The 15,741-nt window shown below is 39.2% G+C and overlaps 1 protein-coding gene across 1 annotated transcript in view; it reads left to right on the forward strand.

The window, feature by feature from the left end:
* Window positions 1–5,748: 5,748 nt before the first annotated feature.
* TEK (TEK receptor tyrosine kinase) overlaps window positions 5,749–15,741 on the forward strand; it is a 38,726-nt gene continuing 28,733 nt past the window's right edge. The window contains exon 1 of the mRNA XM_027652548.1: window positions 5,749–6,250. Within this exon, the coding sequence (XP_027508349.1) occupies window positions 6,199–6,250 (52 nt within the window). The 5' untranslated portion in view covers window positions 5,749–6,198. The remainder of the gene's footprint in view (window positions 6,251–15,741) is intronic.

Consider the following 15,741-nt stretch of genomic DNA (forward strand, 5'->3'; position numbering starts at 1 on the left):
CTTCTCAGCAAAACCTTTTCCAGCCACTCAGCCCACGGTGTGTATGCATGCCTGGATTGTTCCTCCACAGGGACAGGACTGTGCATGTGTTTTGTGGAACTTCATGACATTCCTGGCTGCCCATTTCTTCACCTGTTTAGGTCCCTCTGAACAGCAGGGAACCCATCTGGCACATGAGCCACTCCTCTCAGCTTTGTGTCATCTGCAAACTCCCTGAGCATGCACTCTGACCCATCATCCAGGTCATTAGTGAAAAGGTTAAACAGTATTGGCCCCAGTATCTGTACCTAGGGTATTCCGCTATTGACTGGCCTCCAGAAGGACTTGAGACCACTGATCACATAGTGAGCCCCAGGCCTGCCTACCTAACCTAAACTTTGTCAGCTTATCCGTGAGGATTTAATGGAGAAGCACCTTGCTAATGTTGAGGTAAAGATCATCCACACCTCTCTCCTTGCTCAGTGATTTAGTTACCTCAGCGTGGAAGTCTGTCAGGTTGGTTCTGCTTCATAAATCCATGATCTTTGCTCCCAATCACCTTCCCTTCATTCATGTGTCTGGAAATGATATCCAGTACACGTTGCTCTACCCCTTTCTCAAGGATTGAGATCAAGCTCACAAGCCTGTTATTCCCTGTCTTATTGACATTCCTGCTTCATCTTGCCTTCATTACTTTTCCTGGTGATCAAAAAAGCTTGCTTTTCTTTCAAAATTAGTTTATTTTTTAATTTCTCTTAGTGAGCTTAGAAGACAACATGCAACATTCCTGTGAGCCATTCTAGACAGGCAGAACACTGAAATTCTTTTTCAGTTCTTTCCACCTTAAGACAGCTCTTTGTGCTGGTAGATACTGTTTCAGAATCAGAGGGACATATTTCCAAGGTGAAGTGGTTGTAAGCTCTTACACTTCTGTTTTTCTGCTGCAAGTGTAAAACAAAAATACAGGGCATAATGCAGGCCTTATGAGGACGCAGTAGCCTTAAGAATATCTTAGTCTGAAGAATAGTTATGAAGTATAGTTATGAAGTAAGCATTTAATCTATTTCTCCTCAAAGTATCTGCTCTGAGTGAACTCCTTGGAAACATGGTTCATGGTAATAAGTCATCTGGGTGAGGTGGATGCAGCAATTGCCTGGAGTGAAAAACCCTCAGATTGTGAAAGCAATCATAAAATTGGAGTTCACTTGAACATGTGCACAATGGTGAATACCAGCTGAACACCAAATAATACATATATATTGTATGTGATAACTCCAACCAGACCAAGGCTGTGGAGATGCAGGTCAGTCACTCAGAAGGGGAACTGGATTATTCCCAAAGAAAGTAATTGTCACCTTTTTCCTCTTCAGTAAAAGAGGAAGGAAGCCTTTAAGCATTCATATGTACAGAGATGATCTGAATTCAAATCCCAGCTTTAATCAATCATTTATTGAGACTGACAGTTTTGGAGCAGAGGAAGAAATGTTTGTTGGCCTGACTTGCTCTCTGTATACTTACTGGTTCCTCCTTCAGGCAGGAGGAATATCTGGACAATATGCCAAATGTGTGAAATGGAGGAAACATCCCACATTTAAACAAAATAGAGGCAGAAATGTAAAATTATCTGCTCTTGTTTCCTCTTGTAAACCTAATTCCTTGAAAGCTACGTTCATTTAAAGTGACTGAGTTTGATTCACTGAGCACCGATATCTTTGTATCAGGCCCAAGATTTCTGCTGTTCAGCAAAGGATGAGTAAGGTGCAAGACCTGTCTCCAACATACAACACAAGTTTGCCCACAAATACTGCTTCAAGTGGTGTGAGGGGGACTGAGCATGTCTGAAAATTAGGAAGAAAAAGAAAATAATGATTATAGTAGAATAATGATTATCAGTAGCATCAGTCACCTAAACAGTTACACAAGACAAAATTCCAAATGAAGCCTTCGGATTTTGAGATTTCTAAGATTTCTTCAAGATTTCCAATCCCAAATTTGGAAGCAGAGAAAGGTAGACAGCAAATTTACCACTAAGCTGTACTTGTTGAATCCAGTTTAAAGTCAAAGTTAAATGATGCAGTCATCAAATAAAAATTACCATTAAATCATACTAACAGTGTGAGATTACTTCAGTAGAGGATAGTGGGTCCTGGAAACAGAGTATTAAGAATGAATTTTTGTAACCTTAACGGTTGAAAACACTACCCCTGAGTGTTAATTAGTATGACCCATTTCCTGGTCCTTGGAAGCAATAGTCAGAACTTCAAACTCCACATTCATTAAGAGGCTTATGAACTATCTCTTTATTTCTCCAAATCGCACAAGTACAAAATTTGCCTCCTTAATGCCCTTTTATTTTAGGCAGTCATATTTTTATTGCTGTGCATCATTTGGGGTGATTCATTACTAATATCCTAAAGACATTTGGATTTACAATTGTTGCCATTAAGCATAAATACTCATTTGTCCTTCAAAATATATTGTAAAAAATTTGTTAGAAAAGTAGTAGTAGAACAGAGAAACAATTTTTTTTGTCCTGCTGACAACAGGCAGGCCACTCTAAAATCAATATAAAACCTTTTACAAAAAAAGTCAACTGACTTACAAAGTGAAAGTTTTCAGAGCATAGACATTAGACAGCCTGATGTCCTTCACAATGACTTTACTGATACAGAGACCCTAAAGTACTCCTGTTTTGTTTTACCAGATGAACTTTCCCCTTGATAGAAACCTGACATTCCTGTCAGATCCTGTGCTTAAATCCATTGCAATAAATTCCCTTTCATTTCACTATCAAGGAAGACAGGAAGGCAGCAGCTGACTGGCCTCAGTGGCACAGGCTGTGTTGCAGAGGAGAACAGGATCTGTTCAAGAAAAGAAGCTTAAACTCCACCATTTGTGAGCCTCTGTTTCACATTAGCTGATTGTGGTAATAATTCCTGAAGTTCCTTCACTGCCTCCTACTAACACATACTAACATCATGTCAAGGCCAAAGCAATGGCTTGGTTCCAAAAACATAATACAACCAGACACTGCAAGAGGATATGTGATTTCTGCTAACACATCTACCTGATTAAAGAAGTACAGAGTGGCATTGTTTCTTTTTCCTCCTCACATATTTCCATGCAGAACAGCATGGATGAATGGATTGTCCTTGAGAAAAGTGAGCTGCTTATCTAAAGAGGAAAGCCTGGTGTCAGGAGTTCAGGGCACTTGACATATCATAAAATTAGCCTTCAGCAAACAGAGTTATGAAAAACCACGTTTAATGCTAGGGTTATATTTACATGTTGAAAGACAATTTGTTTCCCTGCTGCAACTAATTTAAAAACTCATGCATGCCCTTGTGATGGGTGTTAAGTTAGATGTGAATTTTGGTATGTTTAAATCAGCAGTTAACCCCCACAAAAACTGATGTTCCTGATGATTTCTTTAGAAATCGTCTTTCAGAATCTTTCCAAGTACCTCTAGAAAGACAAGGATGTGACCCATGGGGCCCAAATACAGCTACACACCCCCCCTTACCTCCAAGCATGTGCCATGGGCATGCTCACTGGCCAGCCTGGTAGTCAACAGCCCCACACGGAACAAAAGTTACTTGGTACCATATTTTACTCCATGTGCCATACTCAGTTTTAGCCCAGTTTCTTTTACTGTCAGTCTGGTTTTGCCAAAGGCTATTTGCAGTTCTTCAGCTCATTAATAGCTCACTAATCAGAGGGGTTATCAGCTTTTAGTTCACAGGATGGAAAATTGATATGACCTACTTTAGGAAAGGCTTACATTCTAACCACATGAAATATAATGATAAAAGTATGGAAGGTAGGGCTGTCAGACACTTAATTTTGAGAGAGAATAAACCAGAAGACTGAAATACTTTACATTCTACAGTCTAACAGAAGATTATCGTATGATAAATCTTTACATCAGTGGGAGCAATAATCAAACTGTGGCACTTAAAAGCCTTCCAAAGACAAACAGATCTAAGTTTAAACACATATTACACATAAGCAAGTGCTTCAATGTTTGTTGAATTATAGATCCTATCCTTTATTTCTTCAAAAATGAAATTTTGTAATGAAACACAAAAAAAAAACCTACATGAGACAGCTGATGCTGATACCCCAAGCAAATTAGGACTTAAGTATAGATTTCGTCTCCTCTGGCTTCAGCAGGTCTATGGAACCTTCCTGTATTTTTGGAGTGTTGCATATTTACGCTGTCCATTCTACCCTTGAGATAAACAGCTACCTTGTCGTCATGGCAGATGAAATGATCAGTAGGCACAAGTTGGTTCTTCAAAAAAGAGTGAACAGCTGACTTGGCCCATTACGTAAACTGCAAAATCAGTATTGCTTTGCATTTAGATGCATTTCAAATGGAGACATGATACATTTCTCCTCATTGACCTCTTTACACCCAGGGAAGTGAGATTTAAATGAAAAGTTTAAAAACACCCCTAATACTGCGATAGCAATCTGGAGAACCACAGCCTTGACTGAAGTTGTTTAACACCTTCTTTCCTTACCCTCTCCTGCTCTCCATCCTTCAGCAAATTGAAAGACATTAAAAAAAAAATAAAAATGCAAGGATAGGCTAACTAAAATTAAATGAACAACAAAACGGCATTATCCACTAGATAGAAAACATGATAATACTTAGTATCTGGTAATGCACTAAGTATTCTGATATTAGAGGGACCAATACCAGCAGGCTTATAAAGGTTAACTTGCAGCTGGAGCATGAGTAATCACTGCTGCTTCAGGCCTAAGAGTAGAAGAGGAGTAAGTGTTCTCCAAAATATAAGATGGACAAAATATATATGTGTATTTTAGTCTGAAATCAGACCAAAGAGATATCTTATATTCTGCCTCCTTTAAGCATCAAAAAAGAGTTTTATTAGTGTTTGGACCTCACGCTGTGTTTTTGCAAACAGAGGATATTTTCAGTGTAAGATCCTGCTTGGTTTGGCTTTTGGTTACATTGAGAATGGGGTGACACACATAAGGAACACATAAGGAACACATAAGGAAGAACTCTGGGTTTCTGCCTTGACATCTCTCGTGTGGTAGATGTGTGACACCATTCTGTCCACATGGCAAAAGATCTTGGGTGTAAAGGACTTCCTTTGTTAAATCCACACTACAATCAAAGGCTAAAAATATATTAAATCAAAGTAGGATCAAGCCATACCCCATTTCCAAGGTTATGCTGAACATTCCCTTTTCTATACTTCCATGTAAGTAATTCTATGTGTTAGCATCTTGGCAGAACTATGGGGCTTTCAAATGCTGTATTGTCACGGATCATGGTTAGTCAAGGGCTAAATAAGGTTACTCTTTATTTCCAATTCTGATTATATATCTGAGTGCTGCCTTTCCATTTATTTAATTTTTTATGTGTTTTTTCTTTGTATTTTTTCCTTATGTTTTCTTTTAGCTTCTGAGACCTCCCTAAGTGATGTGGGCATATTAATCCCACTGTAGTAATAATAGCTCTGTGTGTGATTTATTATTGCAACAAGTTTTCAGTCTGTTTCCAATTGTCGAATGTAAAGAAAAATTGTTTCCAGTAAAACACATGAACTAACAGAGTAGTTTGCTGGATTGGATGGCTTTGGTCTGTACTGGATTCAGCTGGCTGTTTTGTTACTGTTTACTTCATATTTTCCTTACTGTGTGCAGAAATGCATTGCAGCCAGCAGCTTACACATGGATTAAATAAATAGGGGAAAAGATGATAGCATCCTGAGAAGTTAGTAGACTTTGAGAAGGGGATAATAACACTTTACACCTACTGGACCTAGGTGGAGGACCTTTTTCTTGCACTCTCACGCCTACTGGAGGATTCCATCATTGTTCCTATTCTGCTGACTGTGACCAACAGCAGTCCCTCTCTTCTCCAGCAGCTCCAGATAATTGTTTTGATGTATTGCTGGATGGATGGGATTTGCACTGCCCTGCAGTCCTGCTGATACAAAAATGCCTTTAAGATCCTGCCTTTCCCATCCTAATCTACAAAGGAAACAGGAAAAAGGAACTTAAACTCCCTGTACTCAGACGGCAATGAGACTGTTCCAGCCTGCGCCAGTGCTCTGATTTCTTGCCTGTGACTTGTAAACAGTGTACCATGCAGCACAGGAGGAACTGGTAAAGGTCTACCCCGAGAAAAGGATACTCCATGAGCGACTGCAAGAACTGGATGGATATATTTTGGAAAGCATGGACCCTCTAGCACACCTAGTTCTCTATGGATTCAGCCTGTTGATTTCAGGTAAGCCTTGACTTTAGCAGCTGTAATGAATCTGTCATGTCTTTTTTGTTTCTTACACAGTGTGCAGGTGAAACACATGACTCTCTGTCCTTTACTCCACCACTTCACTGATTTAAGTGCTTATGCTTGTTTCAGTGAGTCCACTTATCTCTGTGCAGAGCCCTCACTGTGAGTGAGGGTAGGACTGTGGCCAAGCTATTGGGGATGATTTAGCTACATGTAGAATACAGTGCTATGCTTTTAATTGTTGAAGTCATTTGTTGACACATACTCATGTTGCAACAAGGTTTCTTTTCTGTCTAATGTTATTAACTTTTTCATACAGATCATGACTTTGAAATCATTGGCGTCTTTCCCTAAGAAATCTGTTCTAAACACAGATTAAATGTCACCTTTTTCTGTGACTGACTTTATGAACTAGCTGTGCTATTGATGTGTTTAGGTATTCCAGTATCTGATTTTAGATAAGATTCCACAACTGGAATTTAGATGAAAGTCAGCGGAAGAAAGAGGAAAAAAGTGCACATTATACAAGATCAATTAAAAACACTTCAAACACAATTAAACAATGATTCAATATTATCAGCAAACATCATGAGTTCAGCAAGTCAGAAGTCAGTCATAAAAGATATCTGCAGAAACACGAAGATTATACTAATGCAAATTAGTATAAATACTTTAAAGTATTTGTAGCATTAATGTCAGAGATACTTTGCTGAACCTATCACATGCAGAGTCCTGAGGAAGACTGTACTCTTGCCATCAAACTTGTAGTTTCTCAGCATTTGAGTATTGCTTTTACAATCCTCATTTTGATTTTCTAGACAGTTTCTTCTGTAACAATCTTTCTGTAAAAAAGCAGAACACAACTCAAGGCAACCTTAGACTCTTAACGCACTCCTAACCATTTAATTGAGATATGCATAGGTTATTCCATTCCATCTCACAGTAAAAATATTATGTGCTATAAAACTTCAAATTGAGCTGCAATGAAAACAAGAAAGTACCAAGAAAAGGCAGAATTCCTCATTGCCATGCAACTTGTTTTTTATTTGCTTTACACTTCCCAGACCTTCTTGATTAGCAGTATGTTAACAGCTGTTAACAGTAAAAGTATGAGTCTGAGATGTTACTTTTGTCAACTATAAAAGGCCAGGAATTAATGCAGACAAAAAAAAAGCGTTTGTAATCTCTTGAGATCATATTTGGAAATATTCTTATCTAGCAATTGCTGTAATAGGCTGCATATTTTTTACCAATCCCTCTTCTGTGGCTTCAGTTCCTTGATTGTTTAGCTGCACATCAATTCAACCTATTTAGCCCTCTGATCACTTCCAGCTCTACACTTTTAGGAGATATCTGGTGCTGTAAGCATTATGGATGGAGAGGAAAAGAAAGTCCAGGTACTTCAACTGTTTTTCCTTGTCTCTCCTGTTTCTCTGCGTGGTGACATGTACCTAATTGACACAGGAAGCAAACATCGTTCTTTAAGTCACAAGTACAGGAGAAACAAAAGCCATCTGCAGGGATTAGCTGCAAAAACGTGGAGAGCCCAGACAGCTCAGCACCGAAGAGTTGCCAGTTACTGCATTTTCCACAAGGGCTGACCAGCGAGGTGTGTGCTGTAGTCACACCCATCTCAATAGATCTGTCAGCTTTCCCGCTTTTGTTTGAGAATGATATCATGTTTCCTGGGGCGAGCAGTGGAAGACAATGCAAGCCCGCTTTCCTCTAGATACTGCAGGCGGAGTTCAGGAAAGCAGGATTGACATTCCCTGAGCAGGGGAGGCTTTACACTCAGCACAGACACTGAACTGGCTTAACCTTATCCCTGATGACTCTGGGTTTCTCTGGGTGTGTTGCTGGGTAGGCACAAAATCCAACTCCACCCTTTTCCAAGGTGAAAGGCACTGCCTTGGCTCTCATTACGAGAAATGGCCTTTGATTTAGTGTCTTTTATTTTTAATAGCAGTACTCCATTTGCAGCTAGAGCTAATGATCCAATTTGGAAGGTGATGTTCAAAATATACACAAATGCTCACTTTTGCAGTGTATATGCTATAGCCAATGTTCAATTAAACTGACAAGGGGTTAAATTTAATCCTGTTGGGATTCTTTAAACTAGACTTAGTATCACCACATGTTTTTTTCTTTTGGTTGATTATACTCCAGTCAACATTTTGGAGTAGCAAAATGACCCTACATCTCTCCTGAAGTATAGGTTCAAACGCCGAGGTCATGGCTAAGTTAAGTTCTGACCAAAGAAGAGCTGCAGACTCACTTATTCCCCTGGAAGCAAGAAAGGAGTGTAACGACTTACTTGTCTTTCACCTCAGACATGTCTTTAACACCCTCAGATCATCTGGAAATCTGTTTGGAGCTTCTCACAGTGAGGTCTCAGAAATGTTCGTGTGTGAACCTTATCTTAGCAAGATGACCACCAGCAGTAAAGAATTTGTGAAAACCGGCAATAATTACTGTCAGTTTCAAGAACATTTCTTTGACTAATTCTGGCAGAAGACAAATATATCGCCAAACGTCTCCGTTCTCCAAGACAGACAGAATCTTCTGTGCTATAGCTTTGCCCTACCAATAATCTTAGATCCAGTTGGATTTTTTAATTTTTTTCTTCTGATTTAGCATTGGAACCATATATGGTAAAAGACTTTAAAGATTATATTAGCCTTTTAAGAAAAGGTAACAGTATAGTAAGTCAGTGCAGTGGCATTGAGTGGTAGCTCTTTATCACCCTGTTGATGGTTGTATTTTCTTTGGGATCAGTAGGTGCCGTGGAAAAAAATCCCAAATTGTTACCAATATTATATGACTCATTTTCACATGTAGAAAATTGAACAGCTTTTAATAGACATTACCAGACATACAAGCACCTTTATAATGCTGTAGGCTTTTAAAAATGGCAAGTCAAAATTTTCAGTTGGACTGGAAAGTTGTAACAATTCTGGTTCAAACCTTTTTTTCCTCTTGTGACGCTTGACCAAAAGAAAACCTGTATTAACCTCTAGCTAATGCATGCCTGTGACAGTGAACATGAATATCATTCTTCCCATAATAAAGGGATTAGGCCTGTGTGGGCGTCTTCAAATAGGTTGTTGTCAGATCAAAATGGCACCTGAACTTCAAACAGTCTGTCCTACAGCTGCAGGACTGGGGTTTTGAGTTTCCCACAGCCAAAGCAATGGAGGCAAACTGCCTTTGACCTTTTAATCTCAGGTATTTCATAAGTATGACTAGGAGGTTTTAATATCTGGTATTCATAACATGACTAGACATTACACTGATGCACAACCTTTCTGACACCTAAATTATCAAACTACTAATGTGAATTACAAGAGAAATTTAAACTTAATTTCATTCTTTGTTCCTGAAGTGTATTTGATCTGTGAGACCCAGCAATTACCTCTGCCTGCTATACTGCGCCTGGTTCAGACCTAGTGAGGTAGAGTTGCTCTCAGAAAGCTGCTGTTCCCAAAGGTAATTTCAACAGCTGGGAATAGTCAGGAGTTAAAAGGCATTATGTCAGACCCAGAGGAATCAAATCTGAAAGGGTGAAATGAAATCACGCTACTTTCATAAGTGTTAACATGTGCAATTGTTTTAGATAAAATTTTCATATCTCTCTCTGTCTCTCTCTATATATATACATATATTGGTTTGGTATTTGGTCATAATTAAGATGGTAGGATGGATTAATTTTTTTGCTGAATGTTCGTTTCAAGGGAAAAATGAAGTTGTAGTGTTTTACAGAGATTGTCTGATACCCACAAGATTTTTATCTGGAAGGCTTTAGTGTACAAAAGGGAACATAAAAGTCAGAGAGACTTATTGCCACTGAGCAGTTGGCTTTAGGGCAGGGGACAGAGATACTGTTGGGCCTTCACGTGCTCACAATGAGAATTACCTAGGCTGGAACCCTGATCTAGATTTAATATCCGAGATATTTAGTTTAAGATCACAGAGATTTGAGCCTGCTTGGTCTAGACTCATCTATTAAACACACAAACCCCCTGTTCAGCTTTCCGTGGAAGACCAAGAAGTCATTGTGTTATGAAGGGTGTTGGGCAGGCATAGGAGAAGTGAACCAAAAATGAATGCACCTACTACTTGTGTGAGACGTGTTTCCATGGTCAGATGCAAGATCTATTTGAAAAATCTTGAAAATCTTGCAGAAACTGCAATGAAGAACTGTCCTCCAAAGACAGTCTCTACCATGTGCCAGTAGATAATATTTAGGATGCTGTTTCACTGAAGTTTCAGTGGAGATATAGAGCAAAGAACCACCATGTCTGAACTAGAGACTTTCCTACAAAGAGTTTAAAGTGCTGATTGTTTTTTAGGGTACAGTTTTGATAACTGTACTCCAACTGTTAAACAAGGTTCATATAATAAAGAAGTAAAAAATCTATTAAAATTCTTTTTGTAATTCATCACTAGGAAATGATAAACCCTTTAGAATATAAAGATATTAGGTATTTACTAAGTTCTGAAAGGATTTTCAAAAGACAGATTCAGAAATAGCATTTCTGTATTCAGAAATGTAAACTTCTTGCTTCAAGGCTGGTATTTTGTTTGCCTGGTATTTATTTACTTTTTGCACTGCCAGCCTGTCTAATGAAGCGTCTTGGTTAATTTCTCCTTCAGAGATCGACAAGTTTCCCTTGACAGTGCAGTTCGAACTGCACTTTTGATTGTGCTGGTGATTTTCCCCTGTGTTATTTCCTGGCTGTGCATCAAAGACCTGCCACTGGTCAGGGACTTTAGACTCCTTAGTCACAAAGTGTGCTCAGCACCAGAAACATCTGCCACCGCTTCACTCAGAAAAATCAGTAAGTGGTAAAGGAAGGGTACACTACTGTAAAGGCAGAAGTGCACCAGAGTATGTCCTTCCAGAAGTCAACACTCACAGACACTTCCAGACAGCTAACCTTGTGCGTATTGTATGCACTGATATATCCTATGAAGACTAATGGTTTACCTGTGTTATTTTGCTTACTCCAGCTTGGCACATGCCCATATACAACAAACAGTACACATCTGCAGTATAACTAGTAGCTTCATAAGGCAACTTACAAGGACCAGCCTTGCTATGGACAAATGTATTTTGGTGTGCAAATATTTTCTAGAAGATAGCACCCGTATTTGGCTGGCTCCAAATCCAACCAGAGGCACCTGAACTACAGACTCGTTCTACTCAAGCTTTTCCGCATTCCTCAATCTTTTTCAGCATTACCTACCATATTGTAGGCTGGTTGTTCAACAAGCCATTTCTGCTGATAGGTTGTTTTGCACTTTACTTGCTTGTGGTCAACCAAGTCTAAGCACAAATCACGAGAAAGTATCTTTCTACATATTGGTTATTTGGTTATTACGCACACACACTTAGGCACCCTTCCTAGGAAACCCCCAGCCAAGCTGCAGCAGTGTTTCTTTTCTAGTTTTTTCATCTTAAAAGATTGCTTTGATTGGTTATGAAACAACTGACGTAGAGAGAACAAGGCAGTTGCATTTCCTTCAGCTGCTCCAGGTGTACAGAAAGGCAGAAAAGCAGATTCCCAGATAGGCAGCCCTAGTGGCTTTGACAAACTATTTTATTTTTCACACTTGTGCTCTGGTCTTCCAACTGCTACTAAGTGGAAAAGTGATTTTCTGTCACTAGTTTTTCATCTTTTAATAGTTTCACAATACCTTCCCTCCACAACAGTGCTCTATTTCTAAAGGCAAGAGGGCTTCATATTTGAACTGTGAACCATCCCACAGCTGCTTGGTGGCATCATGTAAGATACAAACAGTGAGATTCTTTATATGGACAAAAAAAGAGTTTTATTGGAAATACTGAGAGGTAGGCTATTTAGCAATTAGGTTTGTTCTAAATCAAAACCTTTTTCTTTCAAGTACAGAGAGTGTTTGATGTTGTTTAAGAAACTTGAGGGGAAAGGGGTCAACGTCTTTACAATTTGGGACATATGTTTTCACCGGTCTCTAAATGAGTTTTAAATCTTGAGTGTCATGTGCAACTGACTGTTTCCCTTCCAGCATAACACTAAAACTAAGTGCAGATTCTATTTTTTTTCCCTGCTAGTATAGTATCTATATATTTTACATTCATATTCCCAGATACTTAAAAGCAGAAATAATTTGTGTTACAATCAATACTGTTAAGAAAAAAAAAAAGAAAACAACAAAAACTACCAAAACATTACCTATTATATCACCTTTTATTTTCTTTGCTCCACTCATGAAAAATGGGATGGAATTTACCAGAATTTTCTACCCTCCCCTCCTCTCTTAAGTAATTAGTACATTAAAAGTATAAATCTTTCTGCTTTTCTCTTACAATAGGTCTTCTTTTTCCTCTGATACGCGCCTAATACCAAGTGAAAGACTTCCATCTTAGAGTCACTTCAAGCAATTAATAATAAAACTCTACAAATATAAGGAAAACAAATACATAGTTAGATGTGTAATGTCTAGACAAATTCTTTGTTTCCACTTCTACTTGATACTAACACCTAAAACTTTTACTCTGAACTTTGCATTCTCAAGACACCTTGCAAATACAACCTATGTCCATCTTATGTGTTTTTTGAAGGGCAGTGGAATATGGTTATCCTGTGATGGAGCTAACCACTCTGGCTGCTTGCTATGGTAGAGAAGTGTTAAGCATTCCGGTGTTGAACATTTTTCCAAATAACAGGTAACTTTGCAAAGTCATCACATTATGCAGAAAACACCTAGAATATTCCCATGTTTTCATGGGAACAAGACAACGGTTAACAGTGTAAATCTGGAAGTATATGAGCAGGGACTCTCTGAGATGAAAGAACAAATCATAACACTTTTCTCATAAGAGTTGCTGTGGGTACTCATCTCTGGCATAAAACTACGTCAGCTCAAAATTGCCCCATTTTCTCACAAACTCTAGTGTTTGGCACCAATTCTGATACAGAGAAGCCATATTTTAGTCTTTATCAGAAACTTTCTTGCTCTTTGAGTAGAATTGTGTCTTGACATGCCCTTGACAAAAGGCCCTCTCCAGCTATCTTGTAGCCCCTTTAGGAAATGGAAGGTTGCTACAATGTCTCCCTGGAGTCTTCTCTTCTCCAGGGTGAACAATATGAACCCGCTCAGCCTTTCTTCACGGGAGAAGTGTTCCGGCCCTCCATCATCTTGGTGGTCCCACTCTAGACATGCTTCTACAGGTCCATGTCCATTTCATGCTGGCGACCCCAGAGCTGGATGCAGCACTCCAGGTGAAGTCTCACAAAAGCTGAGGGGCAGAATCATCACCCTTGACCTGCTGGCTATGCTTCTTTTGATGTAGTCCAGGGTAGGATTGGCTTTCTGAGCTGTGGGTGCAGAAATTTGTACTAGAGAAATTATGAAAGATACAGCTGAGTATCTCACAAGACAGTAAGAGAGAGAGGACATTCTTGTAATTAAGAATGGGCTAAGAGAGATTTGTTTCCCTTCATTTATTTTGCTGTCTGGGCTATAGTGCTATTATTTAACCTTACTGTTTTAGAGAATGCCATTTTCTCCATGCTGGAAAAGCTCAAAGTACTGCACCACTATGAGTGAGTGTCATAAATACAGGGCAATGAGTCTTCCTTGCATGATATCTCCCATTTACAGCTTGGGCCTTTTGCAAGTGCTTTCTCTTCTCAAAATCTTTTTGCACACACAGCAAATTGACTTCCTGATAAGGTCAGTTCTTCAAGGACCAGGGCAGGAGTCAAAGAACTTTTTCAAGGCAGCACAGAGGATTGTCCCTGCTAAGAGGTAGTGTGTTTCCTGTCTGTATTTTTCATGCTTTTCTCAGGGAACTAAATCCTGTTGTCCTCATGTGGTCCTTATAGACTCGAAGTCTTCATTAACATCAAGGACATGATTTGCCTAACTTTTACCAGACTAGGCAAATTCCTTTTTAGTAGGCACTGTTGGGTTAGTTTAAGTTGCATTACCATAAAGCCTTCCTATCAACTCCAAGGCCTTAGTCTGCTAGGGTGATGTTGTTGTTTTGTTTGGTTGGGGTTTGTTTGTTTGTTTGTTTGTTTTCCCCAAATTACACCTAAAACATAGCTTTTCTTAGTGCAAAATTTTCATTTGGATATATTTTAGCTTTTATTTTAATGTATTCCAGCTGTGAAGCTTCAGCTGCAAAACCATGCATGGTATATAGTTCCATACTTATGCATGGATATAAATTCACTTTGGAGGCAGAAAAGCCTTCTAGTGCTTCTCTGCGAAGACATGAAACTCTGTGTATGTTCCTTCTACCTCAGTCAGATGGCTGGGTTACCCTACACTGTTTAATATGATAAAAACCCACCTATATTTAGACAGAGAATCAGAACACTAGCCATTCACCAGTGGCTAGATTTTGATTCATTCAGAATATTCACAAGTATAGATAAGCAGTGAGTCTAACTTCTGATTACTCTACAACTTTATTACACGATTTGTATTACTACAAGGAAAGAGGTGTGCCTGAATCTGATTGGATATTGCTTCACTTTGTCTTGCATATGGATCAAAGGCAGCACGAAAGCTAGTCCTCAAAATTCAGACTTCTCCTGCTGCTTTTTCTCAATGTATTAAAAGGTTGAGATGCAGGAGAGGGAAAAGGTGTTATTTTTACCTTTCAATCTTTATTGGAAGCCAGAGGAACAGAGAAATGCTAGAGGAAATGGAACATGAGCCCTGGATGAGCAGATATCCTCTGAAGGCCCCCGGCCCCTTGGGTCCATACCTCTGTATCGGAAAGACAAATTGGAAAGGCACTCTGTGACCTGTGGATGCTAGGCAGAAACATATTACAGTTCTGATCTCTAACACTCTGCCTGACCTCAACACAGATAATTATATCAAGTCATGGAATTTGGATGCAAATTTGGTTCTGAGTTTCATGAAAGTTTGCAGAAATCAGGATGTTGCAATTTATGGCTTTAAGAATATGTCTACATGGCATGTGATCCTTGCTGATATAAACTGAAGCTGCTCTCAGTGCTGGTGATTGAAGAACTGTGTCTGCCTTCAGCTGATATATCAGACCCATGTAATGTTCCCCATGTAAAACTAAGCGCCTTGAAATAAATGCCCTATAAAATTGATGAGTCTGGCCTAATTTCTGTCACATATCTCTTTAACTTCATTCAAAGGATTTAGGTTTGCAATGTGCAGCAGGACAAACCGACTTTGCTGACCCACATCTTTATGTAGTATTTACTTTAGTGGCCATTGCATCCTTTCCAGAAGGTTTCCTTTCTCCATTATGTAACTGCAAGCTATCTGGGCTGGTACATGAAAGGGTGGTGGCTGTGGAAGACTGGTTGGGTGTGGTGAGTGTCAATGTGCTGTCAAGATACTTCAGTCCCCAGAGTGGTTGCTTGCATTGAAAGCAGAGCAGGACCTCCTCCCTTGGCCCAGAGCACTGCAGAGACACACGCAAAGACTGTAGTCAGCACTAAGACCTT

The sequence above is a fragment of the Corapipo altera genome, unplaced genomic scaffold (assembly GCF_003945725.1).
Source record: "Corapipo altera isolate COAL_440 unplaced genomic scaffold, ASM394572v1 61286, whole genome shotgun sequence".
Taxonomy (NCBI): domain Eukaryota; kingdom Metazoa; phylum Chordata; class Aves; order Passeriformes; family Pipridae; genus Corapipo; species Corapipo altera.